This window comes from Lingula anatina, chromosome 3, assembly GCF_051362555.1.
Source record: "Lingula anatina isolate TDL-2025a chromosome 3, LinAna3.0, whole genome shotgun sequence".
Taxonomy (NCBI): Eukaryota; Metazoa; Brachiopoda; class Lingulata; order Lingulida; family Lingulidae; genus Lingula; species Lingula anatina.
Window position 1 is genome coordinate 11180632 of NC_141769.1, and position 19174 is coordinate 11199805.

Consider the following 19174-nt stretch of genomic DNA (forward strand, 5'->3'; position numbering starts at 1 on the left):
TGGGGTCTAGATATTAGCTAAATCTAGACCTCTATTTTCAACCAATTCTCTGCTTTAACTTAAACAGTCCAGCAGAGAGAGAGAGAGAGAGAGAGAGAGAGCACGTTCATTTCTGCTATCTGAACGACTTTTAAGTTCATTATGCGACGCCAGATGGCTCCTGTTAGAAATATGGCCCTTCATTGCATTGGGTGAGCCTTCTGAAGAGTGTTTTGTATCAAAAGAAGAATAAAGATATCGTCAGAGAAAATACAATAAAACATTGCAATTACTGTATTTACTAATACTGCTCAGAGATAACGTCAAAACTACGTTGCTTATATACATAACATGTATTTCCTTTATTACGAATTAAAATCATAAATTTGAATAGGAAAAAAAATAGAATCGTTTGTCTCAAGATAACAAAAGTTAGAAAAGATAGTATTATTAAACATGTAGAACCAAGTGCTGTATATTTCTCAGAAATTTCACTGGTTGGAAATTTTAATCATAACAACTAAAGAATTGTTCTTTGTTAGAATCAATGGGGAAAAAAATAGGAAAGGTGATTCTAGGGCTGCTGTTTGTATATTCTACGTATGACCTATAGTTCAACCTAGGAACATGACTTACATGTACGTGAGAATTAGTAAGATGGTGGAAGAGCTTTACCCTATCGCATTATTTGGTTGTGATAAAATGTTCAAGTAACATGACAACAACCGGCAAGTCTGATCAGTTGAAGAAGTTATATTTACCAACCGCGTGCATGTTGGGGAAACGAGGGAGAGAAGGGAGACAGAGAGACAGAGAATCAACATTTGGTCTCTAATTGTGACCCCCCCCCCCTTCCCCGATAACTTGAAACTATTGGCACAGTAAATGTACATGTACACTGTAGCTTTTTGATTATATGACTCTCTCTTATTGGATGCATATGACCTCGCACAAATAAAAGAGGTGTCTGATATATAGAGAATTAACAGGTTTTATCAAGCGCTTTAGTTTATCGAGGTCAGGAACTGTGACAATATACCTACATATATCTAGCGGTATTTTTCACCTAAGACGCTAAAACAAAAACAGTAGTAAACTACCATGCAATCATAAGGCAATGCTGGGTTTGCTGAGTTTTGATCGATCTTTCCTTTCTGTGTGAAGCACCAAACCATGGGTTGCTCCCTGTCTTCATTTGTGCTTTATTGGTGTGTGGCATGAATATAAGCGGTGGAACCAATGTAGTCTTATACATGCCAGTGCTCAGTCAGTTTGTGTCTCTTACGTTGTATAAACTATGTCATGCTACATGTAAAAGAACTCTGATCACCCTCTCTCTTGTATCACGAAAATTCCCAAAAATAATCTGTGCCTTTTTATCCCCGTTTCCTCCAAATCCAACCGGGTATCCTGCACCCAAACCACTCTTTTAAGAGGTTTTATAGAAAACTTGGAGTGATCTTTCACTGTTGTTGGAAGAACTATCATATAATTCTTTGCTAGAATTGGGTCCGTTCATGTACACAAAAAGGAATACGGTGCCTTAAGTGTCTAGTTGTCTTGTTCACGGGGCATCAGAACAGTATATAAACTTTTTATTATATTTTTCATTTTCAAGCGCTGATAAGACGAGAAGAGGTACAACAGATTGCACACCCTCGTGTTTAAACAAGAGAACCGATGACCTATTTATCGCAGAAAACTGCCGGGTTAAGTTACCCTGCGCAAATGCTGCATTTCCGAGGTTGTACCGAGACGGTGAGCTTGCCATAGCAACGTAGCTGCCGATACACTGAAATTATTCGTGTTTCTTTCCAAAGATGCCTGGCAGAAAAAGAATAGCTGTTGTGGGCGGTGGGGGCTGCGGACTGACCGCAATAAAATGCTGTTTAGACGAAGATTTGGATCCAGTGTGTTTCGAGAGATCTGACCAGCTGGGAGGCTTATGGCTTTTCAGGTACATTAACTTACTTTTCTCAACTGTTAATATGAAATTAACAAAACATATTTTAAGATTAAATAAAAAAACATCAAGGCAAAAACTTAATTTCACAAAATTAAGATATATCAGCAGAAAATTAAGCAAAAATAAATTAGAAAACAGATATGCGGACATGAAAGACCGCTCGCTCGAATGGATTCCCTTTGCAATATGCTTTCACCAAAATATAAGTTTAAGAATAAAATCTCTCTTTTTAATCTATTCGCCCCTTATTTATATTACAGACCTGGGGGCAAGCAGGATGGGGAGGGGACAGTCATGCGGTCCACCGTTATCGACACCAGCAAGGAAATGATGTGTTGGAGTGACTTCCCCGTCCCTGATGACTACCCAAACTTCATGCACAACACCTACGTCCTCAAGTACTTTCGAATGTACGCCGAGACGTTCGGCTTGCTGAAGTATATTAAGTTTCGCCACGCAATCATAAAGATAAAACCGGCCAGGGACTTCCAGACCAGCGGGCAGTGGGAGGTCCAGTACAAGGATCTAGAGAAGGATCAAGAGTATACAGAGATCTTTGATGCAGTGTTCTGCTGTACTGGCCACCATACAACCAAAAACCAGCCAAAGTTCCCCGGCCAGGAAAAATTTCAGGGGAAAATTGTCCACTCTCACGATTACAGGTAATGTGAAGGCTGTGCTACCGCTTCTCTAAATATCAGTTCCACTTTCTCAACTGTTATATGGATGTATATGTTTTTATATTAGAAGATTAATACCTTGATAGAAAATTGCATAATCACTGGAATATTTTATCATAAAATGTGAATTCGTCCAGTGGATTGAAATTGTGGATAATTTTAATACATGCATGTATTCATTTTTCATTATGATCATAATATCTCTACTCTCTTGTTTACCTGCTGTCTCTCTGTCTCTGTCTCTTTCTAACACAAATACATTTTTTTACTTGTGCAGTGACGAGAGAGGCTATGAAGGCAAGCGAGTTGTCGTCGTGGGTGTTGGAAACTCTGGTAATGACGTAGCATCTGAATTGGGAAAAGTCGCAGACAAGGTATTCTTTGAATTGCGATATGTTGCGAGGAGAGCCGAATATTGGCTCTCCTCGTTCATTTGTAAATTCACACTGATGCATGTATTTTCAAGAAAAATGGGCATCTGTAATATAATAATGGTTACCATTCTTCGCATATTCAACTCCGCGGGAACTCTCTGATTGCAAACAACATACTCGTACAAGAACCAGCTTTTTATGTTTTCTACTCAGCGACAGTTAATCTGATTGCATTCAGCGAGAGTCCCTGCGGAATTGGATCGAGCGGCCTATGTAGAATGATAGTTTCATTGTGAATGAGGCCTAAGTTTGGTAGATCGGAAACACAAGAAACATCATAGTTGGCAGCATAGCAGTATACAATATGTGACACAGTACAGTAATTCTAGTGGCCAAGGTGCAATTAACAATTTTAATATATATTTAATAGAAACCTGTACTGAAAATTATTGGCAGAATTAATACCAGTGTATGAACAGAGTTGAAAAAGAACAGGTTTCAGATCAGTTTACATTGCCGTCAAGAAAATAGTCTGGCTTGCATTCTTTACCCCTCAAGGTCACAGAGAGTAGGCCCCTATACTACCGAGACGTGGGCAAAAAACCATTTGATGGTGCACTTATAATCCAGTAGGGGACCTAAACTATGCTGAAAATGCCAAACAGTAACTTTTAGTAACTCCAAACATTCAAAAGAGCGTCTAAAGGTTCAACTATGGTAAATGCAAAGACTATGCTAACAAAGGAAATCAGAGCTGTGACTGAAGGGTGAAAAAAGTTCTGATTTACCAGTAACTACCAAACGTGCCTCATATTGCAGTCTCCCGGTCCAATGCAATTTACCCCTTGTACCTTGAGCCATCGCTTACTTTGTTGAACTTACGAGGTCTTGCAATTAGTAGGTCTGCAATAAATCTTTGTTAGAGGTAGACATTTAATTCTTAGGCCTTCCACATCTTTATTATAAAGTTACAATAATGCTTTCATCAACCAAATGTCATCTAAACTCGGAGTTATTACTATTTAAGTATTTTAGTGTGTACCGATGCACCACTAAGGTACAATTGTGAATCTATAACATTTTTAGACGAACTATTATTTAATTTTTATATTGGTAACAGGGCTGATGAATTAAACTTTACGTGACGTAACTTTTACCTCCAACGTGCGTATCTGCTGTCATCAACTTATGTTGTTAAGGTAGCAAGACAATTAGTAACACACACACACACCTCTATAATAGATCATGTTCTTCACTATGATTCCAGGTATTTTTCTCGACTCGGCGCGGGATGTGGGTGATGAACCTTGCAGACAAAGATGGCCTCCCCTGGGACATCGTACAAACTCGCCGCCTGACCAGCTGGCTAGAGAGCTGGCTCCCGTTCAGTTGGAGGTCAGTTTTAGATGTAGAAGTCTGATACGTTTTACAGTTCACATAATTAATAATAGGGGCTTTTTGGTTTTGTTTTTTCAGGGACTTAAACTGGTTTTTAACGAAGTTGGCATTCAGTTTTGCCGAACTATTTTACACGGATAATGACAGTGAAATTTTTCAGATCTAGAAACAATTTTTCAAAATTTGTTTAAAAATGTAGAATTCTATAATTAAAGCACATTCTTTGTTTTTCAAAACAGATGCACCATGGTGGAAAACGACATCAACAAACGCTTTAATCACGAGCTATTCGGCCTGAAGCCGAAACACCGCGTCTTCAGCCAGCATCTGACGGCAAACGACACGCTCCCGGTTCGCATCCTATGTGGAAAGGTCGTCATGAAACCGAACATCGCAGGTTTTACTAAAACCGGCGTCAAATTCGACGATGGGACGGTGGAGGACGACATCGACCTCGTGGTTCTTGCAACGGGCTACAACTATGGTTTTCCTTATGTCGATGAATCCGTCATCAAAATTGAGAAAAACGTCATTAATTTGTACGAGTACATCTGGCCGTTGACCACTACCCATCCCACCATCGCTTTTATTGGATGCATCCAGCCGCTCGGTGCCATTTTTCCATGTGCAGAACTTCAGTGCCGTTGGGCGACACGGATGTTTAAGGTACTGATCATGTGAATGTTATTATTAAAGTGTTCGATCTTCTGATATCATTTCTCAGCCGTTTATCAACATGTTTGATTCAAAATAATAATTTGTTAATGCGAACGAAGCTAATAGCCCCTTAAAACATCACTTAGATATTATGGTCGATCTGCATCTATTTTTACTAACCAGGGACTGTGCAAACTCCCCAGTAAGGACGCCATGTTGGCAGATATGCAAAGGAAGCGTGACGCCATGGCGCAACGTTACGTCCAGACCCAACGTCACACTATCCAGGTGGACTGGATTCCCTACATGGACGAACTCGCTAGACACGTTGGTTGCAAACCAAACTTACGTGAGTCGGCGTTATTTTTTATTCATTTTTATTTTTAATGTGTGCCTGTATGCGTGTCATTGTCTCTCTCGTCTTTTAGTATGGAAACATAATCCTACATGTACGAGTACCTTGCGTCCTCCGTAGGCCTGAAAGGGTAATGTGTGAGTTACATAACCTTTGCAAAATGTTCGATTTACCTTTATTTCATATAATCAACATTTTGCTGAAATTTAGTAAAACTACCATTCGCATTTGATTGTATGAATGTCTGAATTGCATGAAACTGAAAACCGCAGTAGGGGTTTTCATCCATTATTGTAATAGTCGGCTATGTGACTGTTGCGTGTTATCTATGCAATCACAAGGTCTTGGCGGAGGTCTTCTGTACATATGATACAGCAGTTGGCAGTAAAACTTTTAATTTTATCTGTATTTACCATTCCAATATGGTCCCCACAATACCCTCTTATATTATATGTTACAGGACTGCAGTAAAAAAGTGAGTAATCGACGTGCTGTTTTCTATTTCAGTGAAACTGTTCTTAACCGACCCCGTCCTGGCTTGGGCAGTTCTCACAGGTCCGTGTGTGCCCTATCAGTACCGCCTGATGGGTCCCAAGCCGTGGAAGGGCGCTAGAGAGGCGATCCTCTCCACCATGGATAGAGTCATGAAACCGCTGCAGACCAGAAAACCTGCCGGGTGCTCAAAGAGGTCCGGTTTTGGTCGATTCTTCTCCATGATGGTCCTGTTGGTGGCTATAAGTGCGGTGATGGTAAAGCTGTACTATCCAGACAGGCTATCCTCCTTAGTCAACATGTTTAGCCGCTGAATGATTGATTGCGGTAAAACGATGCATTACTGATTAAGAAGGACCGTTGTAATGAAAAAAGAAACTTTTTTACTACTCTTTTTGTGCCTACACCTACAACAGCATTGACCAAACACTGCCATATGCCACTATTTTGGGACGCACGTTTGCAAACTAGGTCTAATATTCTGTTGTTACATGTTTTTTTACATGTTATCTACATGTGACGGATTTGTAAAAGGAAAAAGTTTTACGTCGTTAAAAGGATAGCAACTGTTCGTATGAGATTCATATTTCACAACAAATACATTATAAACAACTCATATATGATATGACATTAACAGCCTTACGGCTTGATTTTTATCCATTTACTACTATACAATATATCACGTAGAATAATAGTTGTATATTAGGATGCATAATATTGAAAATGTGTATGACTTTTCCTAATACATTTATTTATGCACGTGTGTGCTATCGGTTATTATTGAGTGCCACTGGTGACAGGGCCTTTCCCCAAGCATTTTATATTGCACCATATGTAACAGCACTGTGTGGGAGATAAATTAATTACCAAAGTACGTCCTTGGACGTGAGCATGAACAAATGCCTCGACATTTGAGAGAAAGTTTAAATTACTATAAAACCATGCTTCCTCGCCTAAAACGTTGTACCCAGAGCACAAACTCTATCCACATTGCCTGTGAAATGCCGAATAATTTACACTTTTTTTTTTCAACGAAATATTCTAATCTGTTTGCTTTGGGTCTCCATTGGGTTTACCACTCTTAGTTCAATTCCTTTATAAACACATGTGGGAATTAAAGTCTCTCTGCTTATGATAAATGTCAGCATGTCGCTGAGTCATAGACCGTGCAGATACGAGGACTTTCTACCGGGACACTGGCACCGGGTTAACTACAAACACGTTATACACGCGTGCACGTTGATAAAAAGGACAGCCAGTTGTTTTTACCCTGAGCTTCACGTTTGTTACGTGTAGGCAACCTGTACGCTGCAAGTCACTTACCAAATCACTATTTGGCCTAATTCTGTGCGATTACATTTAGATTTCATTTGACTTGTTCATTAATTCCATTGCCATGGATCTGAATATTTCCCTCCAGTAATGAACCATAGCCTTTGCACAATCACAGGTAAGCCGACTTAATCAAGACTTGGAAGACCGGACGCAGCTTCTTAACCAATCGCCAATGAAATGTTTTCCGTAGGCTCGAAGGCAGCATCCCGAGTTTGACAGATTACTAGAATATGCTTGCTGCCTTCTTCAGGGACCCCCTCCCCAACCCCCCCCCCCTAAAAAAAAAAAAAAAAAAAAAAAAAACAAAAGAATTATTTTATTAAGAGAATAAAATAAAATAATTAAAGAAATGACATTGAAAAATAAAAATAAAAAATTTAATTTAAAAAATGCCCTTTCTTGTATCGAAGAAACAGGACAAACGTATGATAAATAAAGGTGTTAGTTGCCCATTGTATCTGAACCTCGGTGGAAGTAGGACATTTGTCCTCTATAAGATAAGGAGTCATCTCAAACATTCACATGGCTTCTGCAATTTAAGTTATTTTAAGGCTGATTGGTAGTTAGATGGATACTTCATCTTGCAAGTATCTAGTAAGATGTGACAGTTTACTCTTAGAGTAAGCCATGGCTGTCACACTATTGGTAGAAACCTTCTGAAAGAATCAAGTGGCGGCCACTGGACCAACCAAGGCTCTTTTGTGATATTGAACGCCAATTCAAGTAAATCAAACAAGAAATAGATAGCATTTTAGGCAGCTGTACTTGAACAGAGTCGTTATAACGCAAAATTAAGTTAATTTTTTAAATGATGATACCCTTTTCCTCATTGCAAACCTTACTGTCAATGGTGAAGGTTCTGCAGGGTATTTATCACCTAGTTCAACAAAGTGCATGAAACAAGAATCATGCCCCCCTCCGCAAAAGAAATAACCCGATAAACGAATAAATAATTGAATAAGAAAAGAGATTTAACAAATGGATTTTTTTTAAAACAAAGAAAAGCATCTTATTAATAGGTACAATGTATGGCAAAAAACACAAAAGACAAATTGTGACAGGAGACAAACCCCAGTGAACCTGTCGCGCCTGTGACCTCTTATTTCAAGATAACAGCTCGTGCAAGGTCATAGAGCGTAATGGAGCACTTATATCACTGAGACTGTTTATCTACCAGAGAAAAAACTTTCGCAACACACGCAAACCTGACCACACCTCGTGTCCGCTGCACCCTACGAACATCTTCAGGAACTTAGGCTACACCACCACGTGTCTGCGGTGCCAGTATTTAACACCTGAAGGAACATCGACAAAAATCAGCACCATCGGCCTCTACTGTTCGCGTTTACATCACATCTACAAACTTCGCTAACTCCTTGAACACATTTTAAGATGTCGGGAAGAAAGCGGGTAGCTATTATAGGGGGTGGCTCAAGTGGACTGACAGCAATAAAGTGCTGTTTGGACGAGGATCTTGAGCCTGTGTGTTTCGAGAGGGCTGACCAGCTTGGGGGTTTGTGGTATTATAAGTATGTACATTTTGTATATTATCTTTAGTGTAAGACAACCAAGCCATTTACATATGTAGCCTACATATTCTTTGCTATATATCTTGTCAAAATATTATTTTATTTTAAGTTGCAATGATGATTATCAAAATGAATCAAATAAACAAGAATGAGTTGAACATTGAGAGAGAGAAAGAGGAACAGACAGTCAGTCAAAGATGTTTCATGTGTGAGTAGGTACTCTGAATTGCAGCAATTTCAGCATTTTGCAGGACTCGTGTCCTTTATTTCTGCCGCTGAGGGGCTTGTGAAAGATATACTACATATTTGTGTGTGAAAAATTGATGCCAAATCCATAATTGCAGTACTGGGGTGCATGTAAATAGATATTGACTTAATTGAACTGGAAGTAGCAATATCTTATACCTTCTACACAGACACACACATACACACAGCGATATCACATATTCAAACCATCTCTATCGGATTTTAGGCCAGAGGGTAAACTTGATGGTGAGTCCACTGTCATGAAGTCCACCATCATCAACACAAGCAAGGAGATGATGAGCTGGAGCGACTTCCCCATGCCCAAAGAATATCCCAACTTCATGCACAACACCTACGTCCTTAAATACTTCCAGCTATACGCAGAGAGGTTTGGTCTGAAAAAATACATCAAGTTTAACCACGCGATCATCAAGATTACTCCCGCCAAGGATTTTGAGAGCACGGGGCAGTGGGAGGTCCGGTACAAGAACCTGAAAGAGGACAAAGAGTACACGGAGATCTTTGATGCTGCGTTGTGTTGCACTGGTCATCATGCCAACAAAAATGAACCGAAATTCCCCGGGCACGAAGAGTTTCAGGGAAAGATTTTGCACTCCCATGACTATAGGTAAAACTGTTATTTTGTCGTACAGATGGAATATGAAAAATTATTTAAAACGTTAATATGACTAGACTGTACATCTTTCTTTGGTAATGACTTGCAATGATAGCGTTATCATCCGTTTCATTCTTCAGTATAATTCCAAATTGGGGATCTTCTCAGACTCTATCCCAGATTTGATTCAAAATATCAAAGATTAATTTACACAGTAAACTAATAAAAAGCACAAGAACTAATAAAAAAGAAAGAAAGATGTTTAAATCAAGTCAAAATTTATGTGAATTGATATCAATGATGGTTGGTTCCTATCCATGTCACAGCTAACTTCTTTGTCAGTGCAAGGAGTCTCTCGTCTATTTTGCAGATATACTGTATGTAAAACTTAAGAATTAACTTTTCTTCAGAGATCAACGAGGCTATGAAGACAAAAGGGCTGTAGTCGTTGGTGTTGGCAACTCAGGAAATGATGTAGCATCAGAGCTGGGGAAAGTGGCAGAAAAGGTAAAATACAGGGTGACAACCCCCCCCCCCTCCAAATAACTTTGCTGGATTTAAACTTCAGTACGTGCATGATCATTCTCCAAAGATTCAGTTATCTTGGTCGATTTGCATAAAAGTTATATTATTTTTAAAATATGCTTCAAATGGTCTACATGGTATTTGAGGCACACTTGCATAAATCGCGAAAATAATTGTCAATTTCTCAAACACATTCCTCCTTGGAATTTCCCTGATTGTTGCCATCAGTTCACCAATCATGCAAGGTTTGTTCTGGTACAAATTGTCTTTGAGATATCCCCACAGATAAAAATTTGGGGAGGTTCAAGTGAAGCGGTGCCCACTCATCATCACACTTTCTGCTGATCAGCCACTCCTGAAAATTTTATGAGTTCTGTTTTTTTGGGTCACCCTGTACATGTAGGTGAAGCAGATGAAATAATTTGGTAGTCTATGCCGCATAGTTCAGTCAGATCAAAATGACCTTGATGTGTCAGTTTACTTAAGCCTTTCTGTGTTTACCTAACCTCATTATGATAAATTAGCTGCGTAGACAAGTACTGATCTGATATCGGGGCAACGTGACAGTCGAACGTGGCCTGATGCCTTTAAAGATGCGTTCAAATCAGGACAGGTTACTCCTCAGGTTTTGGCAACAGAAGTGTTATGTAGCAACCGAATTGATTAAATGGATTATAAGGTTGTAATTACTTGTAAGCTGTAGTTACATGTAGATCCCCCTTCAAATTAGTGGTTTAGATGCGTGTTTCAGGAAAATTATAATCTAAAATATTCCCGATAAGAAAAAACCTAAGGTTGCCTCTCCGTTAACTTATTGGGCAAGAAACACACACACACACACACACACACACACACACACAGTTAATGTATCTCTGTTGTTCAAAGGAAAACACTGTGGTAAAATAAAAACTGTTGCAATTACTTTGAGGTTTGGCCCTAAAATGGCTTAGATTGCCTGGACTAAACTTGTTAAATAAACAAAATGAATTATTTTGCTGATAATCCTGCCGAGAAGACAGCACTCTGAGATGAAAGGGCAGTATGACGTGCATGGCACCATGGCGGATTAGCTATACTGACTCAATTCAAGTTTGATCTGTTGCGTAGCTGGTAAAGGATAGAGATCAAAGACCATCCCCGCCTAAGCATCATTTTAAGAACCTTTAAATGAAGAGTAAGAAAGTGTTATCGACGAGGCAGACATTATGATAACGACCAGCAAAAGTTGTTGCAAAATCGATCACTGATCCGAAACTTTACCGGCTTTTTATGCAAAAGGTAATTTGCCGGGACCGACGAGTGCCTGCATTCGTATTCGCGCCTTTCCCATCACGTGACCAGGTCGTATCCGAGGGAAAGGTGACATGCCTCATCCGGGATTCGAACTCGTGACTACTCGTGACTCGTTACCATGGTGGATGATTGGTTTGATTTTTTTAACAGCCTTGCACGCTACCGATTGCGCGGTGAGTGACCCGCCCACCCTCCGTGGATACGAGTTTCCTCTTATAGTAACCAAAGAAAATTTTTAGAAATGATTTCCAGCAACAAAAGATTGTGCTAGACGTTGTAGAACTCGAACCCGGGAAGGTGTCTTACTAGCTGCGTCCCAGTCAGCAAAGTTACCACGGAACCGAGGCAGCTTCGTTAGAAAGCTGTAAATCAAATGCAAACTTTCTGCCTTGTCATGAAGAGGGCCAGTTTGGATGCACATGTAAATGTCCGAAATTACAATCGATAGCCCTTGGGCCGTAAAAAATGAATTTCATCACGCACAACGCCTTTCCCCGAACATCGTATTATCATTGAACGTTTAAGTAGATGATGTACACGAGACTTTGGTTGAGAAGCCGACACGGAGCGTTCCGAGATAGATTTTTTTTTTTCTTTCTTACTATGACTTTGTTTTGAGCTGAGATTTAGTTTGGTATCACGTATGACGTTAAAAAGCACAGGGGAGCGATTTTAGCTTTAGCGAGGCCCTGAAAAGAGGGAATCATTAAAAAACGTTCAAATGTGTTAAAGCTGGTGCGTTTTCCTTTCAAGCAATTGCAACCATGTGAATTTTGACAAAGACAACATATTAGGCGACAATTCCGCCGAGAGGATACTTTCTTTTTCTGCTGAACGCGGTTTACAGGCGGTAAGACGTGGTGTCAAAGCGGGAAAGCTACCGAAACAATATCAAGTTTGGTCGCTTTTATTGATAAGACTGCTCGGAACGTAACTAGCCAGATGGTTTTGAAGCTTATATTTACATTTTGGTTTACAGTGAGATTACGTCTGACTTCACCTGTGAAGTTATCGAGCAAGACGAGAGCTAAAGCGGTTCACAGTTGGTCAGTTTTGGATTTGAGTAGTCTTTGCCATTTCTAATGGCCATTGTGGAGTTGCCCTTGGTACTGTAAGACAATATGAACAGTCTTGAGAAGTAAGGCCCTAGAGGAAGGGATGACATTTAAAAACACAACAAAATGTAACATTGGGTAAAGCAAAAGCGGTGACGTGATTTTCGAAAAAAATAAAAATAAACAAAATAAATTATTTTGCTGATAATCCCACCGAGAAGACAGCACTCTGAGATGAAAGGGCAGTATGACGTGCGTGGCACCATGGCGGGTTAGCTATACTGACTCAATTCAAGTTTGATCTGTTGCGTAGCTGGTAAAGGATAGAGATCAAAGACCATCCCCGCCTAAGCATCATTTTAAGAACCTTTAAATGAAGAGTAAGAAAGTGTTATCGACGAGGCAGACATTATGATAACGACCAGCAAAAGTTGTTGCAAAATCGATCACTGATCCGAAACTTTACCGGCTTTTTATGCAAAAGGTAATTTGCCGGGACCGACGAGTGCCTGCATTCGTATTCGCGCCTTTCCCATCACGTGACCAGGTCGTATCCGAGGGGAAGGTGACATGCCTCATCCGGAATTCGAACTCGTGACTACTCGTGACTCGTTACCATGGTGGATGATTGGTTTGATTTTTTTTAACAGCCTTGCACGCTACCGATTGCGCCGTGAGTGACCCGCCCACCCTCCGTGGATACGAGTTTCCTCTTATAGTAACCAAAGAAAATTTTTAGAAATGATTTCCAGCAACAAAAGATTGTGCTGGCCGTTGTAGAATTCGAACCCAGGAAGGTGTCTAACTAGCTGTGTTCCAGTCAGCGAAGTTACCACGGAACCGAGGCAGCTTCGTTAGAAAGCAGTATATCAAATGCAAACTTTCTGCCTTGTCATGAAGAGGGCCAGTTTGGATGCACATGTAAATGTCCGAAATTACAATCGATAGCCCTTGGGCCGTAAAAAATGAATTTCATCACGCACAACGCCTTTCCGCGAACATCGTATTATCATTGAACGTTTAAGTAGATGATGTACACGAGACTTTGGTTGAGAAGCCGACACGGAGCGTTCCGAGATAGATTCTTTTTTTTCTTTCTTACTATGACTTTGTTTTGAGCTGAGATTTAGTTTGGTATCACGTATGACGTTAAAAAGCACAGGGGAGCGATTTTAGCTTTAGCGAGGCCCTGAAAAGAGGGAATCATTAAAAAACGTTCAAATGTGTTAAAGCTGGTGCGTTTTCCTTTCAAGCAATTGCAACCATGTGAATTTTGACAAAGACAACATATTTGGCGACAATTCCGCCGAGAGGATACTTTCTTTTTCTGCTGAATGCGGTTTACAGGCGGTAAGACGTGGTGTGAAAGCGGGAAAGCTACCGAAACGATATCAAGTTTGGTCACTTTTATTTATAAGACTGCCCGGAACGTAACTAGCCAGATGGTTTTGAAGCTTATATTTACATTTTGGTTTACAGTGAGATTACGTCTGACTTCACCTGTGAAGTTATCGAGCAAGACGAGAGCTAAAGCGGTTCACAGTTGGTCAGTTTTGGATTTGAGTTGTCTTTGCCATTTCTAATGGCCATTGTGGAGTTGCCCTGGGTACTGTAAGACAATATGAACAGTCTTGAGAAGCAAGGCCCTAGAGGAAGGGATGACATTTAAAAACACAACAAAATGTAACATTGGGTAAAGCAAAAGCGGTGACGTGATTTTCGAAAAAAATAAAAATAAACAAAATAAATTATTTTGCTGATAATCCCACCGAGAAGACAGCACTCTGAGATGAAAGGGCAGTATGACGTGCGTGGCACCATGGCGGGTTAGCTATACTGACTCAATTCAAGTTTGATCTGTTGCGTAGCTGGTAAAGGATAGAGATCAAAGACCATCCCCGCCTAAGCATCATTTTAAGAACCTTTAAATGAAGAGTAAGAAAGTGTTATCGACGAGGCAGACATTATGATAACGACCAGCAAAAGTTGTTGCAAAATCGATCACTGATCCGAAACTTTACCGGCTTTTTATGCAAAAGGTAATTTGCCGGGACCGACGAGTGCCTGCATTCGTATTCGCGCCTTTCCCATCACGTGACCAGGTCGTATCCGAGGGGAAGGTGACACGCCTCATCCGGGATTCGAACTCGTGACTACTCGTGACTCGTTACCATGGTGGATGATTGGTTTGATTTTTTTTTAACAGCCTTGCACGCTACCGATTGCGCCGTGAGTGACCCGCCCACCCTCCGTGGATACGAGTTTCCTCTTATAGTAACCAAAGAAAATTTTTAGAAATGATTTCCAGCAACAAAAGATTGTGCTGGCCGTTGTAGAATTCGAACCAAGGAAGGTGTCTAACTAGCTGTGTTTCAGTCAGCGAAGTTACCACGGAACCGAGGCAGCTTCGTTAGAAAGCAGTATATCAAATGCAAACTTTCTGCCTTGTCATGAAGAGGGCCAGTTTGGATGCACATGTAAATGTCCGAAATTACAATCGATAGCCCTTGGGCCGTAAAAAATGAGTTTCATCACGCACAACGCCTTTCCGCGAACATCGTATTATCATTGAACGTTTAAGTAGATGATGTACACGAGACTTTGGTTGAGAAGCCGACACGGAGCGTTCCGAGATAGATTCTTTTTTTTCTTTCTTACTATGACTTTGTTTTGAGCTGAGATTTAGTTTGGTATCACGTATGACGTTAAAAAGCACAGGGGAGCGATTTTAGCTTTAGCGAGGCCCTGAAAAGAGGGAATCATTAAAAAACGTTCAAATGTGTTAAAGCTGGTGCGTTTTCCTTTCAAGCAATTGCAACCATGTGAATTTTGACAAAGACAACATATTTGGCGACAATTCCGCCGAGAGGATACTTTCCTTTTTCTGCTGAACGCGGTTTACAGGCGGTAAGACGTGGTGTCAAAGCGGGAAAGCTACCGAAACAATATCAAGTTTGGTCGCTTTTATTGATAAGACTGCTCGGAACGTAACTAGCCAGATGGTTTTGAAGCTTTTATTTTCATTTTGGTTTACAGTGAGATTACGTCTGACTTCACCTTTGAAGTTATCGAGCACGACGAGAGCTAAAGCGGTTCACAGTTGGTCAGTTTTGGATTTGAGTAGTCTTTGCCATTTCTAATGGCCATTGTGGAGTTGCCCTGGGTACTGTAAGACAATATGAACAGTCTTGAGAAGTAAGGCCCTAGAGGAAGGGATGACATTTAAAAACACAACAAAATGTAACATTGGGTAAAGCAAAAGCGGTGACGTGATTTTCGAAAAAAATAAAAATAAACAAAATAAATTATTTTGCTGATAATCCCACCGAGAAGACAGCACTCTGAGATGAAAGGGCAGTATGACGTGCGTGGCACCATGGCGGGTTAGCTATACTGACTCAATTCAAGTTTGATCTGTTGCGTAGCTGGTAAAGGAAAGAGATCAAAGACCATCCACACCTAAGCATCATTTTAAGAACCTTTAAATGTAGAGTAAGAAAGTGTTATCGACGAGGCAGACATTATGATAACGACCAGCAAAAGTTGTTGCAAAATCGATCACTGATCCGAAACTTTACCGGCTTTTTATGCAAAAGGTAATTTGCCGGGACCGACGAGTGCCTGCATTCGTATTCGCGCCTTTCCCATCACGTGACCAGGTCGTATCCGAGGGGAAGGTGACATGCCTCATCCGGGATTCGAACTCGTGACTACTCGTGACTCGTTACCATGGTGGATGATTGGTTTGATTTTTTTTTAACAGCCTTGCACGCTACCGATTGCGCCGTGAGTGACCCGCCCACCCTCCGTGGATACGAGTTTCCTCTTATAGTAACCAAAGAAAATTTTTAGAAATGATTTCCAGCAACAAAAGATTGTGCTGGCCGTTGTAGAATTCGAACCCAGGAAGGTGTCTAACTAGCTGTGTTTCAGTCAGCGAAGTTACCACGGAACCGAGGCAGCTTCGTTAGAAAGCAGTATATCAAATGCAAACTTTCTGCCTTGTCATGAAGAGGGCCAGTTTGGATGCACATGTAAATGTCCGAAATTACAATCGATAGCCCTTGGGCCGTAAAAAATGAATTTCATCACGCACAACGCCTTTCCGCGAACATCGTATTATCATTGAACGTTTAAGTAGATGATGTACACGAGACTTTGGTTGAGAAGCCGACACGGAGCGTTCCGAGATAGATTCTTTTTTTTCTTTCTTACTATGACTTTGTTTTGAGCTGAGATTTAGTTTGGTATCACGTATGACGTTAAAAAGCACAGGGGAGCGATTTTAGCTTTAGCGAGGCCCTGAAAAGAGGGAATCATTAAAAAACGTTCAAATGTGTTAAAGCTGGTGCGTTTTCCTTTCAAGCAATTGCAACCATGTGAATTTTGACAAAGACAACATATTTGGCGACAATTCCGCCGAGAGGATACTTTCCTTTTTCTGCTGAACGCGGTTTACAGGCGGTAAGACGTGGTGTCAAAGCGGGAAAGCTACCGAAACAATATCAAGTTTGGTCGCTTTTATTGATAAGACTGCTCGGAACGTAACTAGCCAGATGGTTTTGAAGCTTTTATTTTCATTTTGGTTTACAGTGAGATTACGTCTGACTTCACCTTTGAAGTTATCGAGCACGACGAGAGCTAAAGCGGTTCACAGTTGGTCAGTTTTGGATTTGAGTAGTCTTTGCCATTTCTAATGGCCATTGTGGAGTTGCCCTGGGTACTGTAAGACAATATGAACAGTCTTGAGAAGTAAGGCCCTAGAGGAAGGGATGACATTTAAAAACACAACAAAATGTAACATTGGGTAAAGCAAAAGCGGTGACGTGATTTTCGAAAAAAATAAAAATAAACAAAATAAATTATTTTGCTGATAATCCCACCGAGAAGACAGCACTCTGAGATGAAAGGGCAGTATGACGTGCGTGGCACCATGGCGGGTTAGCTATACTGACTCAATTCAAGTTTGATCTGTTGCGTAGCTGGTAAAGGAAAGAGATCAAAGACCATCCCCGCCTAAGCATCATTTTAAGAACCTTTAAATGTAGAGTAAGAAAGTGTTATCGACGAGGCAGACATTATGATAACGACCAGCAAAAGTTGTTGCAAAATCGATCACTGATCCGAAACTTTACCGGCTTTTTATGCAAAAGGTAATTTGCCGGGACCGACGAGTGCCTGCATTCGTATTCGCGCCTTTCCCATCACGTGACCAGGTCGTATCCGAGGGGAAGGTGACATGCCTCATCCGGGATTCGAACTCGTGACTACTCGTGACTCGTTACCATGGTGGATGATTGGTTTGATTTTTTTTAACAGCCTTGCACGCTACCGATTGCGCCGTGAGTGACCCGCCCATCCTCCGTGGATACGAGTTTCCTCTTATAGTAACCAAAGAAAATTTTTAGAAATGATTTCCAGCAACAAAAGATTGTGCTGGCCGTTGTAGAATTCGAACCCAGGAAGGTGTCTAACTAGCTGTGTTTCAGTCAGCGAAGTTACCACGGAACCGAGGCAGCTTCGTTAGAAAGCAGTATATCAAATGCAAACTTCCTGCCTTGTCATGAAGAGGGCCAGTTTGGATGCACATGTAAATGTCCGAAATTACAATCGATAGCCCTTGGGCCGTAAAAAATGAATTTCATCACGCACAACGCCTTTCCGCGAACATCGTATTATCATTGAACGTTTAAGTAGATGATGTACACGAGACTTTGGTTGAGAAGCCGACACGGAGCGTTCCGAGATAGATTCTTTTTTTTTTTTCTTTCTTACTATGACTTTGTTTTGAGCTGAGATTTAGTTTGGTATCACGTATGACGTTAAAAAGCACAGGGGAGCGATTTTAGCTTTAGCGAGGCCCTGAAAAGAGGGAATCATTAAAAAACGTTCAAATGTGTTAAAGCTGGTGCGTTTTCCTTTCAAGCAATTGCAACCATGTGAATTTTGACAAAGACAACATATTTGGCGACAATTCCGCCGAGAGGATACTTTCTTTTTCTGCTGAATGCGGTTTACAGGCGGTAAGACGTGGTGTGAAAGCGGGAAAGCTACCGAAACGATATCAAGTTTGGTCACTTTTATTTATAAGACTGCCCGGAACGTAACTAGCCAGATGGTTTTGAAGCTTATATTTACATTTTGGTTTACAGTGAGATTACGTCTGACTTCACCTGTGAAGTTATCGAGCAAGACGAGAGCTAAAGCGGTTCACAGTTGGTCAGTTTTGGATTTGAGTTGTCTTTGCCATTTCTAATGGCCATTGTGGAGTTGCCCTGGGTACTGTAAGACAATATGAACAGTCTTGAGAAGCAAGGCCCTAGAGGAAGGGATGACATTTAAAAACACAACAAAATGTAACATTGGGTAAAGCAAAAGCGGTGACGTGATTTTCGAAAAAAATAAAAATAAACAAAATAAATTATTTTGCTGATAATCCCACCGAGAAGACAGCACTCTGAGATGAAAGGGCAGTATGACGTGCGTGGCACCATGGCGGGTTAGCTATACTGACTCAATTCAAGTTTGATCTGTTGCGTAGCTGGTAAAGGAAAGAGATCAAAGACCATCCCCGCCTAAGCATCATTTTAAGAACCTTTAAATGTAGAGTAAGAAAGTGTTATCGACGAGGCAGACATTATGATAACGACCAGCAAAAGTTGTTGCAAAATCGA

At 40.7% G+C, this 19174-nt stretch overlaps 2 protein-coding genes across 2 annotated transcripts in view; both read left to right on the forward strand.

Annotated features, from left to right (window-relative positions):
• Positions 1 to 1665: 1665 nt before the first annotated feature.
• On the forward strand, positions 1666 to 6664 carry LOC106166227 (flavin-containing monooxygenase 5-like). Its single transcript, XM_013544715.2, has 7 exons — positions 1666 to 1936; positions 2206 to 2607; positions 2903 to 2999; positions 4267 to 4394; positions 4637 to 5063; positions 5238 to 5403; positions 5917 to 6664. Exons 1-7 carry the CDS (start codon positions 1800 to 1802, stop codon positions 6213 to 6215), a joined length of 1656 nt encoding a protein of 551 aa, XP_013400169.1. The 5' UTR covers positions 1666 to 1799; the 3' UTR covers positions 6216 to 6664.
• Positions 6665 to 8344: 1680 nt separating this feature from the next.
• The window catches only part of LOC106166202 (flavin-containing monooxygenase 5), a 42588-nt gene continuing 31758 nt past the window's right edge, over positions 8345 to 19174 (forward strand). The window contains exons 1-3 of the mRNA XM_013544680.2: positions 8345 to 8765; positions 9238 to 9639; positions 10038 to 10134. Of these exons, the coding sequence (XP_013400134.2) occupies positions 8629 to 8765; positions 9238 to 9639; positions 10038 to 10134 (636 nt within the window). The 5' untranslated portion in view covers positions 8345 to 8628. The remainder of the gene's footprint in view (positions 8766 to 9237; positions 9640 to 10037; positions 10135 to 19174) is intronic.